The sequence below is a fragment of the Globicephala melas genome, chromosome 3, assembly GCF_963455315.2.
Source record: "Globicephala melas chromosome 3, mGloMel1.2, whole genome shotgun sequence".
Lineage (NCBI taxonomy): Eukaryota > Metazoa > Chordata > Mammalia > Artiodactyla > Delphinidae > Globicephala > Globicephala melas.
In genome coordinates this window covers 157857948-157873666 of record NC_083316.1, presented here as the reverse complement: position 1 = coordinate 157873666, position 15719 = coordinate 157857948, and the positions used below count along the sequence as shown (strand labels likewise).

The 15719-nt window shown below is 50.9% G+C and overlaps 1 protein-coding gene across 1 annotated transcript; it reads left to right on the top strand.

The window, feature by feature from the left end:
- The first annotated feature begins 1365 nt into the window (after positions 1-1365).
- LOC115865447 (cytochrome P450 4F2-like) lies at positions 1366-15418 on the top strand. Its single transcript, XM_060295570.1, has 12 exons — positions 1366-1563; positions 3432-3576; positions 6331-6384; positions 6478-6605; positions 9335-9456; positions 10244-10514; positions 11572-11638; positions 11821-11950; positions 14302-14435; positions 14533-14597; positions 14752-14834; positions 15241-15418. The coding sequence occupies exons 1-12, from the start codon at positions 1366-1368 to the stop codon at positions 15416-15418; spliced, it is 1575 nt and encodes a 524-aa protein (XP_060151553.1).
- The last annotated feature ends 301 nt before the right edge of the window (positions 15419-15719 follow it).

Genomic DNA, 15719 nt, shown 5'->3' with positions numbered 1-15719 from the left:
TACTTTGCGTGGCATACTGCACAGAGTAACACAAGTAAACTTGCCAGCACTCTTCCCTCATTCCATCTTTCTAGGAGCTGTTGATCCCTACCATCTTCCTGCAGAACCCTCCTTGATCCCCCTCTCAGGCTCTCATCTAGCAACCCATTTCCCAGATAGGAAGACAGCCCAGAGAAGGTCGGCACAGCCCACAGTCACAGTGAGGATGCCCACTCAGGATCTCCCAGCTCCGCCCTCCCCTGTCTGGATCCTGTTCTCTCTCAGCCCCTTGCAGCCTTACCCCTCGTGCCTCCAGGTGCCCTCTTCTAGCTGAGGACACTTTATCCCCTGAATCTGACGCAGGTAACCCCCGGCCAGGCTGGGTTCTCTGTTCTTGGTCCCAGCAATCATGTCTCCACTCAGGCCTTGGGCTGCCTGGAGGCAGGACTTGAACTCCTGCCAGGCTGCGTGCCCCAGAGGCCAGAGGCTTCACGTCTCTGAGCTTCCTGATTCTATGACAAGAAATGGTGCAGACACTCTCCTGGCCCACGCATGGAGAGGAGCCCCGGAGATGTTTGCCCTGCTCACCTGGCACCTGAATGTTCATGCTTTTACCTGCTGCACCCTGGCCTTGGAAGGGCAGGGCTGGCTGTGAACTTGGGGTCCAGAGTCACCTTTGCCCACACCCCAACTTGCCAATGTAGGAGGTGCTGAGTCCTGAGGATCCAGTGTCCACACCGTGTGATCCTGAGCTGGTTCACAGGCTTCTCTCAACAACACTGTAACCCCTTCCCTCCACCTTCTATTTGGGCAGCTGCCAGGTGGGGAGGAGGTAAGCAGGCTGCAGGGATTGGCTGGCTTAGCCCGGCCCCTGGAAGCTTCCTCTAGGTCAGGGGCCAGCCAAAGCCTTCCCCAGAGGAGGGGAGAGGAAGTTGCGTGGGACAAGGCACTCCTGACAGAAGGTGCCAGGCTGGGGGTCTAAGGGCTGGGGGTCCTGGCCCCGGGGTGGGGAAGGCCACTGCTCAAGGGAATGAGCTGGCCTGGGAGATGAGTGGATACCAGTGGGTAACTAACACACACACTTTCTGTGTGTGTGTGTGTGTGTGTGTGTGTCTGTCTGTCTGTCTGTCTGTCTCTCTCTCTCTCTGTCTCTGTGTCTGTCTCTGTCTCTCTGTCTTCCCCTTGATTTCACTGGGTCTCCCTCCCCTCTCCCAGACCTTGTCTGCCTTCTCTGAGCCCTTCTTGCCCTGCCCCCAGCACTCATCATCCCTGCCCCTCACTCCCTCGTTCCTGTCCCTCTATGTGTCTCTGCCTCACAGCTCACCATCATCGGCCCCCGTTCCTTCATCCTCAGGAGCTCACCCTCCACTGCGTCTGCCCTACAGGATGCTGCAGCTGAGCCTGTCCTGGCTGGGACTCGGGCCGGTGACAGCCTCCCCGTGGCTACTCCTGCTGCTGGTCGGGGCCTCCTGGCTACTGGCCCGCGTCCTGGCCTGGACCTACACCTCCTACAACAACTCTCGCCGCCTTCAATGTTTCCCGCAGCCCCCAAAACGCAACTGGTTCTTGGGTCACCTGGGCCTGGTGAGTGTGGACAGCAGGATGAGTCCGGAGCATCAGGGTGGGTGGACTTCCTGCAAGGTCAGGAATGGGGCTCAGGGGCTCTAGGACAGCAGAGAAGCCAGGGAGGATGAGAAGCCCCCTTTTTCCTCACTCCTTCATTCCTCTGCTCTGCCATCGAGACCTTCCCCACGTCCTGTCCTTCTATCCCTAGCCTGCTTTGGGGTCCATTTCCTGCCTGTCTTCCACACATGAGGTGCGCTGTCCAGGGTCTGCTCTGCATGTGACCCACTTCCTTGTGTCTTTTTCTGGGCTACATCTTCCCCACAGGAAATAGCTATCACCTCCCCATTCCCACCTACAGGTGCACAGCTACCCACCCCCTCCCCTCTCCAGGACCCCTCCTTCTAATCTTACTCCCTTCCCCCTGCTCCCGCCAAGATGTCCCAATGGGCGCCTTGACCAATCTGGATAAAGTTGGCCACTCACTTCCTCTTTCAGAAGCCTTCTTACACTTCCGCATCCTCCATGCCTGCCTACCTTGTGCCCCAGACTTTGACCTTTGACTTGGCCCCACTCATCATTAATTAAACAGTTAATTGTCCAATTACTTGTTAACCATCTTTCCAATTTGATGATAGTTCTGGGGAGCAGACACTACAGTGCCCAGTCCAGGACTGGCATACAGTAGGCATGCAAAATAAATGTTTGATGACCAAGGTGAGGAACTTGCCATCACCCCCCTCAGTCAAGGTCAAAGGGATGGGTGTCCTCCTCCTATCTCCCAGACAGCTTTCCTTTCCTGCCTGGGAGGAGAACTACAACTTGGGGCAGGACTTGCTGCAATCACTGTTCATTAAGGCAAAGTTCAGAACGGGGGCATTCCGAAGTTCACCGTGAAGGTGAGATTCACAGTGCTGAGATTCTAGGTCTTGGAATGGTTTCAGGACATCCTGGAAGCAGCAGGAATGTTACAAAGTTGCTGCAGTTCTGCCTTCCCCTCCAAGGGCGTGTCTGTAAGGGGCCGGTCTTGGTCACTTTTCCTTCCTCCAGCCCCTCTTGCTGTGTGACCTTGGCTGAGTCACTCTCCCTCTCCAGACCAATCTCATCTAGTGCTTTGAATCCTCACCTCAAGGTCCTTGGGGAGACAGGAGCAAGTCACAAACGTGCAAATGACTTATGTTTACTTGTCTAGAGCACCTGGGGGTATTTGTCAGGTTTGAGTGGGGCATCCTGGGGAGAGGATGCTTCACCAGGAGGCAACCCACACTTCTTCCCCTTTGGGGGCATATGGCCTCAGTTTCTTCATTTGTAAATGGCACAATTGAAAGGCATGTCCATAGCTTGCAGAGAAATAGACGCACAGGATGCACTCTCCGTAGAGTATGGCCAGCAGAGGGGGTTCAGAGGGCAGAATTGCTATATTGATTGATGGGCAGAATTCACGACCGTCCCTGGGGTTGGCCAGGGCTGGAAGGTCCCAGGTCTGCAGACCCTTTACCATGCAAGGAACCAGAGGCCATGTGGACCAGCCAGAATATGAAAGGATGTGGGACTAAAACCCAGTCCACAAGTCCTGAGGCCACCCTGCTACCCACAAACCTCACCACTGGGGATGTCCTCCTGTGGTCGCCCCTGGGGCTGGGACCACTCCCAGGACAAGAAAAATTTGTCTTCTCAAGCCAAGGTCACCCTCCCTGTGGGCAGAGAGCATGTCTTCTCCCTGTGCCCTGGGATACACTCTGGGGACATGAAGAGGCCCCCAGGACCCTCCTGCCCTCAGAGAGAAGGAACAGGAGGAAGCAGAGATTCCCTCCATCTGTGCAGAATCCCACACACTGTCCACTGCAGCGGTTCCTTCTGGGAATTGATGGCCCTTCCCTTCCTTGCAGTACCCCCCCACGGAGCAGGGCTTGAGGGGCTTAACTCAGCTGGTGGCCAACTACCCCCAGGGATACATGATCTGGATGGGCCCTATCACCCCCCTGGTCATTTTCTGCCATCCTGACTTGATCCGGAATGTCGCCAATGCCTCAGGTACCCATGCAGAGCTTGTGGTGGTGGTGCTATGACACACCTGAGGGCTTCCAGCTCCTCCCTGCCAAGCTTCAATGTGGCCCCTAAAGGACCCCGGCCCTTTCTCCCCTCTTCTCTCTCAGCCATCTTCCTCTTTCCTTCAAGTATTCGCCAGCCCCCATCTCATTGCCTCCTTCCTCCTGTCACTGCCGTCTGCACCCCCACCCTCGTGTTCTGGGTGAAGGACATCCCCAATCTTGAGGACACAGGTCTGGACAGAGAGATCCCTGACCTGGTGTGGTCAGGAATTGGCCAGAGGGAGATGGGCTGTGGCAACCCAGAGGAGAAGCAAGGTTTTCTGCTGGGGCATCCCAGAAGGCTTCCTGGAGGAGGAGTTGCTGGAACTGTGTCTGGATCGATGAGCAGACATTTTTTAAAGCAGAGGGTAAAGTGGTGCAGTGGAAATCCATAGCATCCCAGGCCCCCTGCCAGGCCTGCCCTCAGTCCCACCCATCCCCAGGCCCAGAGCAATGAAGACTCGTGGCTGGTGGAAGATCTGTGCTGCTATTTCCATGACATCCACCTCTCTGGTGGGTCAGTTTCTTTGACTCTATCCTGCAGCTCGACCACTTCTAGTTCAGTGCCCTCCTTCTCCAGTCCCCAGGAATCTCCCTGAGGAGACTCCACCGCACCCTGTCTCCCTTCTCTTGTCCCCTGTTCCTCCCATCCCCAGACAGACCTGGCAAGCAGAGGAATGAACAGGCAGCAACTGACAGAGACCTTGGTTGAAACACCAGGATGCTCAGTGACTCTGGGAAGATCCCTGGCTCTCTCTGGCTGCTGAAGTCTCTTTCAGCTGTTTGTGGTGGAAATGCAACCCTGTATGTTCTAAGGAAAGAAAGCGAATCAATTGATAGTAAAGTCCAAGGAGGGTGTCTTCAGGCCCAGCTGGATCCAGGTCTTAAACGATGTCAGCAGAAATCTGTCTTCGTCTTTCAGTTCTGTGTTTATCTGTGATGGCTTCACTCTCATCATGGTAAAGAGGAATGCCAGAAACTCAACCCCCATGGAAAAGTGACCTCATTCACAACATTTCCAGGGAAAGATACAGGATTCCCTTTAATTTCCCTTGCCTGGGTCATGGGACCAATCTCTGTGTCCCTGAGACGCTGAGTGCCCTGAGAAGCATAGGGTCCTCTGAGCTATTGTTTTGGGGCTCAGAGCAGCTGGATGGTTAAGAACTCAGGCCCCGGATTCAGACAGACCTGGGCTGGAGTCTCAGGCTTAGTGTCTGGGAGACTGTTGGCAAGTGACTTCATCATTCAGAGCCTCAGTTTCCGTACCTGGAATATGAGGATGGAAGAGAAGTCAGGTGAACATGGTATTTGGGATCCAAACAGGGAAAAACCCTTTCTATCCTTGCACCTGAGGGACCCCAATTGTCATGTATGGAGAGTGTGCGGAGGGAGCCCAGGAGGAGGCTGAGGACAGACGAGCGGCTGCTGGAGGTGATTCATAGGTTCAGGTCTGGATCCCTTCCTTGCAAGTCCTTCCCTCTGGCAGCCTGGAAGAGTGTGAATTGGGTCATTTTTGTGCCTGTCCAGATTCAGAGCTCGGAGGAAGTTCTCCTGTACACACAGGGCCAGGCCAGCACCTATGGGATGTGTGCCGTTGGTGTGTTGGACCCTGGCATGTGGTCACCCACATCTTCCACCCCACCTGCACCAAGCCTGTGCTCTTTGCTCCAGGTAGACACCTCCCTGGCCACAGCTTGCCCACTGCCATGGTCTCTGTGTTGCCTCCAGGTGGGCAGGTGACCAAGGTGCAGACAGAAGGGGCTGTGGCAGAGATGCCACTGCCTCCCTCTCACCCGGACTCCCACCTGCCTGACCTGAGGTCATGTCTGTGCAATGTCTGCTGTATAGCCACGTCTGCTCACGTATGTTTCTACCTGGATTCTGGTTACAGCTGGGGTATGTTATACCTGGTGACACCTTGTGTATGTTTATACCTGAGCTCAAATGGAGATGGTCTCAGTCATGTCTGCGGCTCAGCTGTGGCCAAGGACATCTGAGGCACCTTGGAGTCTTTGATTCTTATGTGAGATGCCATTAGAGATTGTCTGGTTCTCCTGCTGGTCATGTCTGGGCCACATTTGGAGTTTGTCTGAGGTCTGGGACTCAGGGTCACTCTGAGAAATGCCTGAGACCTTATGTGAGTTGTGTCTGATGCAGGTCTTAGAGTACGTCTTGGTCTTGCCTGTTTCAGGTCTGTGATATAAGTGTATTAGGTCCTGTCTGGGGCACACTGAGGTCATGTCAGATTGTCTTCGGGTCCATGGCAGAGCACGTTTTGTCATGTCAGGTTGTGTCGTGCATGTTGGGGCCCTGTCAGATGTCTCAGGAGAGGTCAGAGTGCTGGGGCAGATGTAACGTCCTAGGTCCCTGTAAAGGTGTCTTGTAAAGTGCTGGGCTATGCTTTGGTGTTTATAAGGGGCCATGTCAAGTCATGTTGGGGTATGTTGTGTCATGTTGGGGTGTGTCTAAGCATAAAGAGTTGTGTCTATGGGCTCTGTCTTGACCGTATTCTGTGCTGCAGCCTGGTCTGTTCCACCCTCCCTTCCCCCCTCCTCCCAGTTTCCTGTGCTCTTGGCCCCATTCCTGCTATGCTGGGCTTGGAGGAGGAACGCAGGTTCCTGGCTGGGAGCCTCCACTCCCCACCAAAATCCCTCCCCTCCCCTTCTTCCTGGCCCCTGACGGTCCTCATTCATGTCAGCCACCGTCGCACCCAAGGACGTGCACTTCTACGACTTTCTGAAGCCCTGGCTGGGTGAGTAACTGTGAGTGAAGGGGGTTGGGGACACCCTTGGGGGCCCGGGGGAAGGTGCCGTCCTTGCCCACTCCCCGTGGCTGCCTCGGCTAGGGGACGGGCTCCTGCTGAGTGCCGGTGACAAATGGAGCAGCCACCGTCGCATGCTGACACCCGCCTTCCACTTCAACATCCTGAAGCCCTATATGAAGATTTTCACCAAGAGTGCAGACATCATGCATGTGAGTATCTTGAACTCAGGGTCCCAGCTGGAGTCTTGGGGACAACGGGGACTCAGACACATCTTGTCTGTAATTCTGGCTCTTCTGCGTGGCTTGGGCCATTGTTCTTTCCTTCTGAGCCTCCATTTCCTTGGCTATAAAATGAGTATAATGTGATCCCTGCTTTGCAGGGTGGTAGAGATAGCATAACGGAGCCATGTCCCTGGCACGTAGTAGGTGCTGAGAAGGTCATAGTTTCTATTTTACCTTCACAGAAACCATGGAATCTTGAGGCACGTTTGATGATAACGATGAATATCATGTAGTAGTTATTCCTGAGTCACAAATCACTTCAAAACAATAAGGGTTTAGTATGGACAGCAAGTCTGTGAGTCAGGTGGCTGGTTCCTCTGAATGTGGATGGGGTCACTCACGTATCTATAATCAGCTGTGGGTCAGATAGTGTTGGGCTGCACCCCACAGGCCTGCAGCCTCAAGACTGGAGGAAGAGCTGGAGTCAGTAACAGAGACATCAGTGGTTTAATGGACGGGGGCATCTTACACGTCTGAAGCAAGGTCCTGGGGTGACACCCCACCATGTGCGGCCCACAGCGGGAAGGACATGGCAGCAGTCTTCCTATGGGGGTGGATGGGTGAGAGGTTACCAGTTGTAGGGGAATTGACAACAGGTTGGCTCATAAGTTACCAAGGAAACCAGCAGAGGAGCATACCCCTCACTACCCCTTTGATGAGCTATCATGGTGGAGATGCTTTGATCTAAATATTAGAACAATGACTATCTGGGGCTGGGAGCGAGTATTTAGGCAGTTACTGATTAGGCTCTATGATTAAGAGGGAAGGTCAGCCACGTGAATAGGGTGTAGGTGAAACAAGGACTGGTCAAGCAAGGGATGTACAGAGAACAAGAGGACAACTATCTTGGGCGGCCTGACCATACAGATACGAAGCATTGCTGATCTGGGGTCAGTCCTCTCACATGTTTGGAGCTTGGTTGGCTGCAAGCTGACCTAGGATGACCTCAGCTAGGGCAACTAGACTTCCTTTCATGTGATCCTCTCCCTTCAGAAGACATCTCAGCCTGGTTCAAATGGCAGAGGCAGGGTTTGAAAAGACTGAGAGGAAGCTGCAGTGCCCGTGGGGTCTAGGTTTGGGATGATCACCTCATTATTTTCACCATAGTCTATTGGCCAAAACAAGTCCAAGGCCAGCTCAGAATCGAAGAATGGTGAAGTAGGCTGCACCTCCTAATAGAAGTTACTGAAAAAATACATTGCAAAAGGTTTGGATATATACATGGGAATGGAGTAGTGGACGTAGGATTTTGTGAAGCACCTCAGATTTTTCCATACCTGCAAGCTGACAAGGGAGCTTGTTACTCTTTTGTGGCGTCTGCCAGAAGTCCTGAGACTCCTGGGTCAGAGACAAAGGACAATGTATTACTTTTGGCACAGAAAGCAGCCTGTGCTTCTTGTTGGTTTGCATTCTTCTTCCAAGTCACCAAATACCCTGAGGATGACACAGGTGGGCTTCAATAGATGCCTGCTCGTATAGTATGTTGTATTACAAGGGAAGGAGCCCTAGGTTTAGAGACTATGACTTTTATAGCAATGAAAAGCAAGCCTGGTATTTGTCCAGGGGGAGACATGGAAACAGGAGGGAAGGGGGCAGGGCACAACCTTTAAATGAATGACATAGCCAGAGGACATGACATAAACGGATTAGAACCAAATAGATCCAAGATGGCGGACGAGTCGACTTCCACTAGACCTTGAGCCTCAATATACGCTCATTGTAACACATCAGCTCGCTAAATGACACGCCCACAAGTGCCATGACAGTTCGAAGCCTGACCATAAAGGTCAAAAAGTGAGCAGTAGCCCAATTTCTGGAAATCCCCACCCCTTCCCCCAAATAGCTGGAATACTCCTCCCACTCATTAGCCTATGAAATGACCCACCCCTATAAAAACTGACAACCCAATACCCTGGGGCCGCTCTCACCTTCTGAGATGGCTCACACTTTGTCTGTGGAGTGTGCTTCTCCCAAGGTCTCTTGCCTTCTGAGATGGCCCACACTCTGTGGAATGTGTTTCTCCCTAAATAAATCCTCTTCTTACCGATCACTTTGTCTCTCACTGAATTCTTTCTGCAATGAGACATCAAGAACCTGAGCTTCATTAAGTCCTGAGACCAAGCGTGTGATTTCAGTTAAAAGACCATGGGTTCAATCTGGGTTACAAGGTTTCAACATGACCTCACTCCTCAAGGTTGTTTGCTACAAACACAACTCTGAGAAATAGCCCAGGTAAAGAACATCAGAGTCTTGCAATTTTTTGGCATACCCAGCAAAAATGTGCAGGGGTACTCAGGACCCATGGAGGACTACCTCTCTCAACATAGGGGACATTTTCCTAATCAACTTATAACAATGAAGATGATGGAAGCTAACATTTGTTGAGCACTTACTTTACGCAATAAGTTGACCAAGGGTACAAAGAGTATAGCGGGCAGAGCCAGGATTTAAAAACCCAGATCTCCTGACTCTCAGCCATGGTAACTTCATGCCCTAATAGTAACAGCTTTCACACCTACCCAGGTCTGGTCCTCCCTGGGGTTGTGTGCCTGGGCCCAGGAGTCAGAATCTGGGGGAGTACATCTTGGTGTTTAGGGGTTAGGGAGGGGTCAGGGGAGTCAGTTCCCAGCCACAGCTCTGTCCCCTTCTTTGTCCAGGCCAAGTGGCAGCACCTGGTCACAGAGGGCCACACCCATCTGGACATGTTTGAACACATCAGCCTCATGACCCTGGACAGTCTGCAGAAATGCGTCTTCAGTTTCGACAGCAATTGCCAGGAGTGAGTCTCAGCCCAGGGCCCGGGAATATGAGCCATAGACCCAAGGGAGTAGATGGGGGAGGGAGGACTGACCAGGGAAATCAGAAGGGCCTTCCTGGAGGAGGTGGGTCAGAGCTGGACATTGAAGGACAGGGAAAGGGAAAGAAAAGGAGCTAACCTTTCAGGTAGGTAGAACTGTTTGATAAAGGCCAGGAGGGTAGGATGAGCAAAGTGTGTGCAACAGTGAGGAGACACCATGGAAATAAGTTTGGAGGAGTGGGCAGGGTTATATCTTAAGGACATTCTGAAGTCAGACATAGAGGATATGAACTTTATCTGAAGTTTCCTGGGAGCCAGGGAATGTGTTTGAGCAGATGAAGTTCTTGGTTAAATTTGAGCTTGGAAATCTGACTCAATAGAAGACCAACTGTCATGTAGACACTGAATGTTGTTGATATTGGATGTAAGGAGAATAGGGAAGGGCTGTTCCATTGACCAGCTAGCAGAGGATAAGTTCTGAGCCGTGTGGACAGTTTGGGGAAGGAGAAGGGGCAGGTACTGGCTGAGAGACAGAGGGGAGAAGCATGATATCTAAGCTGTGCTCTGGGTGCCTGGGGCATGGAGGCAGCTCACAGAGATGGGATGTAGAAGAGAAGAGTCTGGGGAGTCTCATGTCCTGGCTCCACCCCACACTGTGTCTGTGGGCCATCTGTTCTTGGAGACTCAGTTTCCTGAAGGGAGGTAGCTCTCGGCTTCTGGGTTTCAGGTGTTTTATGTTGTTGGCTTCCTTCATGCTCTCATCCTGCAGGAAGCCCAGTGAATATATCGCTGCCATCTTGGAGCTCAGTGCCCTAGTGGCAAAGCGGCACCAGCAGATCTTCCTGAACGTAGACCTCCTGTACTACCTCACCCCCGACGGGCGGTGCTTCCGCAGGGCCTGCCGCCTGGTGCACAACTTCACAGATGTTGTCATCCAGGAGCGGCGGCGTACCCTCCCCAGTCAGGGTATTGATGACTTCCTCAAGGCCAAGGCTAAGTCCAAGACCTTGGACTTCATTGATGTGCTCCTGCTGACCAAGGTAGGCTCCTCTGGTATCTGAGCAGAAGTATGAGAATGGACCTCGATTTGATCAAAGAGCTTGGACGGGATGCAGAGGGTACTGGGGAGCCATGTGAGGTGCTTGAGGGAGGGATGGGTCAGGGATAAGTTTTAGAGATGAGTGTGTGGAATCCCCCTGCAGGGGATTGCTGAGTCTGAAACTGTGAAGTCCTGAGATTTTACTCTACTTACAAGCTAATAAGTTAGTCTACCACAGAGGCAGACTGTATATATACATGTATGTATATATACAAAACTCTGGATCAGAGCAGCCCATTTATGGCTTATAGCAGTAACAGTAGCCAGAGTAGAATTGTAGCTATGGTTCCCCATTCCTAAATTTCTCTGAGGGCTCCAAAATGTTTTACCTATACATGCAGCCATGCTTGCATTGCAGGATAAGTATCTCCAGGTTTTGAACTTTAGAATTTATGCAGGACATCTGCCCCTTCTTCCTTACCAGGGGGAAGGAGAGGGGGAGAGAGAGAGAGAAGGAAAGGGAACAGGAGGGGAGGGGAGGGGAGGGCAGAGGAGAGAAGAGAAGAGAAGAGAAGAGAAGAGAAGAGAAGAGAAGGGAAGAGAAGGGAAGAGAAGAGATTGTTCTTGAACTTGAACAAATCCTCGTGGGAGAGAAGGCAAAGTCTATAGATTCTACAGGTTTATAACCCGTTCCTTATTCCCAGGAGAGATAAGGAATCCCTGGATTTACTATGCTAACATATGAGCAAATGGCTTTGGGGCCATGCTCAAGCTATAGCTTCCAAGTCAAGTTGCCACTCAATCATCCTGTAACCCAGGTTGCATCATGTAGAGACATGAAAATATTTATAGATCATTGATTCCTTTCACCAGGGACAATACAGGAGGCAAAGAGGTCAAGAGGAGGCCTGTGGGGTGGGCCCTCGTGTGATAGCAAGCAAACGAGGTCTAGGAGTTCAGGGTGGGCTTGGGTTTCTGGATGGATAATGGAGGTTGAGATTGTCTCAGTTTAGGCTCAGGGGCCCTCAGTGATTCTGGAGATCTTGCTTTCTCTCCAGGATGAAGATGGGAAGGGATTATCAGACGAAGATATCCGAGCTGAAGCTGACACCTTCATGTTTGAGGGTGAGGGTCCCAGTGTGAGACTACAGACGGGAAGGGGTCTCTCCCCCACCAAGGAACTTGGCGAGTGGACCCTAGATCACCCCATCACGCCCCATCCTCCCCATGGGCCTTACTGTGAGGGTGCTGTCCGCCTTCTGGTGCTGAAGTAGCTCAGAGACCCAAGCTTTTCTGATGCCCCTCAGGCCATGATACCACAGCCAGCGGCCTCTCCTGGGTCCTGTACAACCTTGCAAAGCACCCAGAATACCAGGAGCGCTGCCGGCAGGAGGTGCAAGAACTCCTGAGGGACCGTGAGCCTAAGGAGATTGAATGGTGAGTGCAAGTCCTCCTGGTCTTTTTCTGAGCCCCTCACATTGGCCTTGCACCCTGGCTGGGGAAGATGGGAAATCTTTTTGTTGATTCTGTCATTATTGCTTAGTGGGAGTAGGATAAGATCCTGGAGGCAGGGTCTAGTACCCAGTATGTATAACAGGGGAAAGTTTGCAGGCTCTTGGGACAGAAAGACCTGGATTTCTGAGAGAATTAGTGACAATGTGTGAGGGCTGATGATGCCACTTAGCACATATTCAGTAAGTGAACTTCCTCTCCACTCCCTTACTTTTCTCTCTGAATCACATGTTTTCAAACATCTTCATCCCTGAGTGTTTTCTGATCTCCTGTCCCCTAATTCTTCATATTATTTAGTCCAGGATTCACAGGGAATACCTGAGGACTAAAGTCATTCAACTCCTGTCCAGGAACAAATGCATCTTCATCCATCCAGTTCCCATTTAGGAAACACTGCCAAACTGCCTTCTATCCCCAATTCTATGCCATTTCCAACTCTTTCCAGCCCCATTCTGTGTCCTGGAGACTCAGGAAGGACCCAGACCCAGTCTTTGCCTTCCAGGAGCTCCCAGCCTGGTGAGGAATAGCCCCAGGTCAGGACACTCCCAGTGTACATGGGCAGTGCTGGCATTTAGAGTAAGAGAGGCAAAGTCGAGGGTGGAAAAAAGTGCCTCAGCTGAGACCCTGAAAGATGATCAGTAGATATCTGGATGCATTTGAGATGCAGTTAGGTCAAAGAGACAGCCGGGCAAAAATGAAGTGATGTGGGGAAGGGGAGAAAGAGACAGAGAAAGAGAGACAGAGAGAGAGAAATGAGTGAGGGAGGAGGTTTAAATGAACATATGATTGGCTTGTGGAAAACAGATTACATCATAATATTAACACACACTACCCCAGAGTGTGGAATGAATACCCATTTTTGTATATTCAAATAATCTTTAGGTTTTTAATAGAGTTTAAAATTTTAGTATAGAGATCTTATGCAGCTTTTGCTAAATTAACCCTTAGATACTCTGGTTGCTATGGTGAATCATCTAGTCTGTCTGTATTGAGAAATATTTATAAGTTCATTTGGAATACATTCACATTTCTTGTTAATTTTAATCCAGATATTTTATATCATCATCATCATTTCTTTCATCATCTATTCTTTCTAATACAAAAACTAATAATTTATGGATATAAATTTCTTGTGCAGTGAACGTAGTAAATGCTAAATATGGAGTCCCATATCAATAGGAAAAATAAAGATCATTTAATAAAAACTTGGAACAACTGGAGAGCTACCTGGAAAAAAGTGAATTCAACCTGCTCTTATGTCATAAGAAAATAACATCTACATGAATCAAATATTTAAAATAAAAACTAAAGGAGTCTTAAAGGCTCTAGAGGAAACCATGGGAAATTATTTTATAGCTCCAGAGGAGGAAAGGCCCTGTTTTGGACACTGGGCCCAAGAGATGTACAAGAAGAGATTGTTATGCTGTTACATGAAAAAGATACAGAGCAGTGTGTATAGTACATAGTATGCTACTATATATATATTTTTTTAATGCAAAAAAGTACCTCTGGAAGGATACATATAAAATAATCACTAGGCAAACTGTGAGGAGGGGAAATGAGGGCTGTTGGGCCATGGGGGTGGTGTTTTGTAGTTTTCCAATTTTGAACTAGTTAACTGTATCAACTATTAAGAATTTAAAACACCACACAAAATGAAGGGGACTAAAGAAAAAGAATTCAGTCCCCTTACTGAATCTTATCTTTGATGCTTATAAAAGCTTTCCAGTGAATTCTCTCGTTTTCTAAGTATAAAATCATTATCTGCTGAAAATGACGTATTTACCCCACATTTCAAATGGCATTGCTCTCCTTTTTCCTTTGTCTAACTGCATTAGCTAGTATCTCTAATGCTGTAATAAATAAGAGTCAACAGTGAATCCGATCTTTTGTTTCTTACTCATTTGCCTTTTGATTTTGCTATCTTGCCGTAAAGAATATTTTATTTTTATAAGAATTTGTAAACGTTTTTATGGTTGGCTTTTCGATGTTTTGCTTAGAAAAACTTCTAAAAATATCTCACTAAATTTTGTCTGGTTCTTCTGTGATATTGCTTTTCTTTCTTTCTTTCTAAGAACCATTTTATTCAGGTATGATGGACAAAGAAAAAACTGTACCTATCTAATGTATACAACTTAATGTGCTTGGAGATATTTGATCCATCTGCAATTTTGTTATAGGGAGAGAGGATCTCATGGGACAGCAGGAGGGCTGGGGTTGGGGGAGGCGATGTCTCTGTTTTTGCTCCCTGGATAATTGTCATGGGGATTCCTTAGGGACGATCTGGCCCAGTTGCCCTTCCTGACCATGTGCATCAAGGAGAGTCTGCGGTTGCACCCTCCAGTCACAGTCATCTCCCGCCGCTGTACCCAGGACACTGTGCTCCCAGATGGACGGGTCATCCCCAAAGGTGCCCACGATGACTAGGGGAGGAGGTTCCTGGTCAGAAAGAGGGGCCCAGTCAGGTGGCATGGACCTAGTTCTGACTGGTCCCTCCTCTCCCACAGGTGTTATCTGCCTCATCAGTATTTTCGGGACCCATCACAACCCATCGGTGTGGCCAGACCCTGAGGTGCTGCCTCCCCTACCCCCCACCTCCCTCATCCTAGCCCACTCCCCTCGGGGGCCCTAGAGGAGGGCACAGGGTTCTGGCTTAGTAAATCAGACATCACCTCCCCCCATTATAGAAACATCTGCCAAGTAGCCCTGTCTTGCGTTGCCCCCAGGTCTATGACCCTTTCCGCTTTGACCCAGAAAACATCAAGGGGAGGTCACCTCTGGCTTTTATTCCCTTCTCCGCGGGGCCCAGGTGAGGACGGGGCATCTGAGGTGGGAATGGAGTGGTGGGCGCAGGGGTCTGGGACTGAAATTCCAGCCTTGATTTTGGGGGCCAGGAAGAGGGAAAATTTAAGATGTTCAGAGTTTCCCTCCGCTCCATTGGACGTTATGGGTAAGGGTCTGGGGAATGGTGGTGGGCCCGAGGAGGGGTCCGAGGTGTGTTGAGAGCCCTGTTCCCCTGTCTGCTGATCGGAGTTCAGGACTTGGAGTGTGGGCTAAGCTCTGGGGATATGTAAACCCACGTGGGGGTTCCAGGCACGGTTAGCCTCCTTCTCCATCCCTGTTGGTGGGGATGGGGGTTGTGGGCCAGATACCCGGTGCGGTGGGGCCCGGATGAGGGTTCCAGGCGCAGTCAGAGCTCCCGCTCTCGCCCACAGGAACTGCATTGGGCAGTCATTCGCCATGACAGAGATGAAGGTGGTCCTGGCGCTCACGCTGCTGCGCTTCCGTGTGCTGCCGGACAAGGAGGAGCCACGCAGGAAGCCGGAGCTGATCATGCGCGCGGAGGGCGGACTTTGGTTGCGTGTGGAGCCGCTGAGTGCAAGTCAGCAGTGACCCGCCACCGTCTGGCCTGCGATCCACCCTGACCCTAGACACCTCACTTTGCAGATTCCTAGGAATAAAACTGTGCTGCCATGTCTGCCCCAGTCTCATTGAGAGGGGGGCTTGGGGCCTGGGGGGATCCAGGCGGGTCTGAGAGGCTATGAACCTGGGGGGGCGGGGGAAGGGGGTGGGGAGGGGGTGGATATTGATGTGGTAGCTTGAGCTCCATCTTGGATCACAAGGTCAAGGATACTCTTTAGGGAAGGTGGAGCAGAGAGCTAGATGCCGTCAGGTTCAGATGACGCTGGATCCA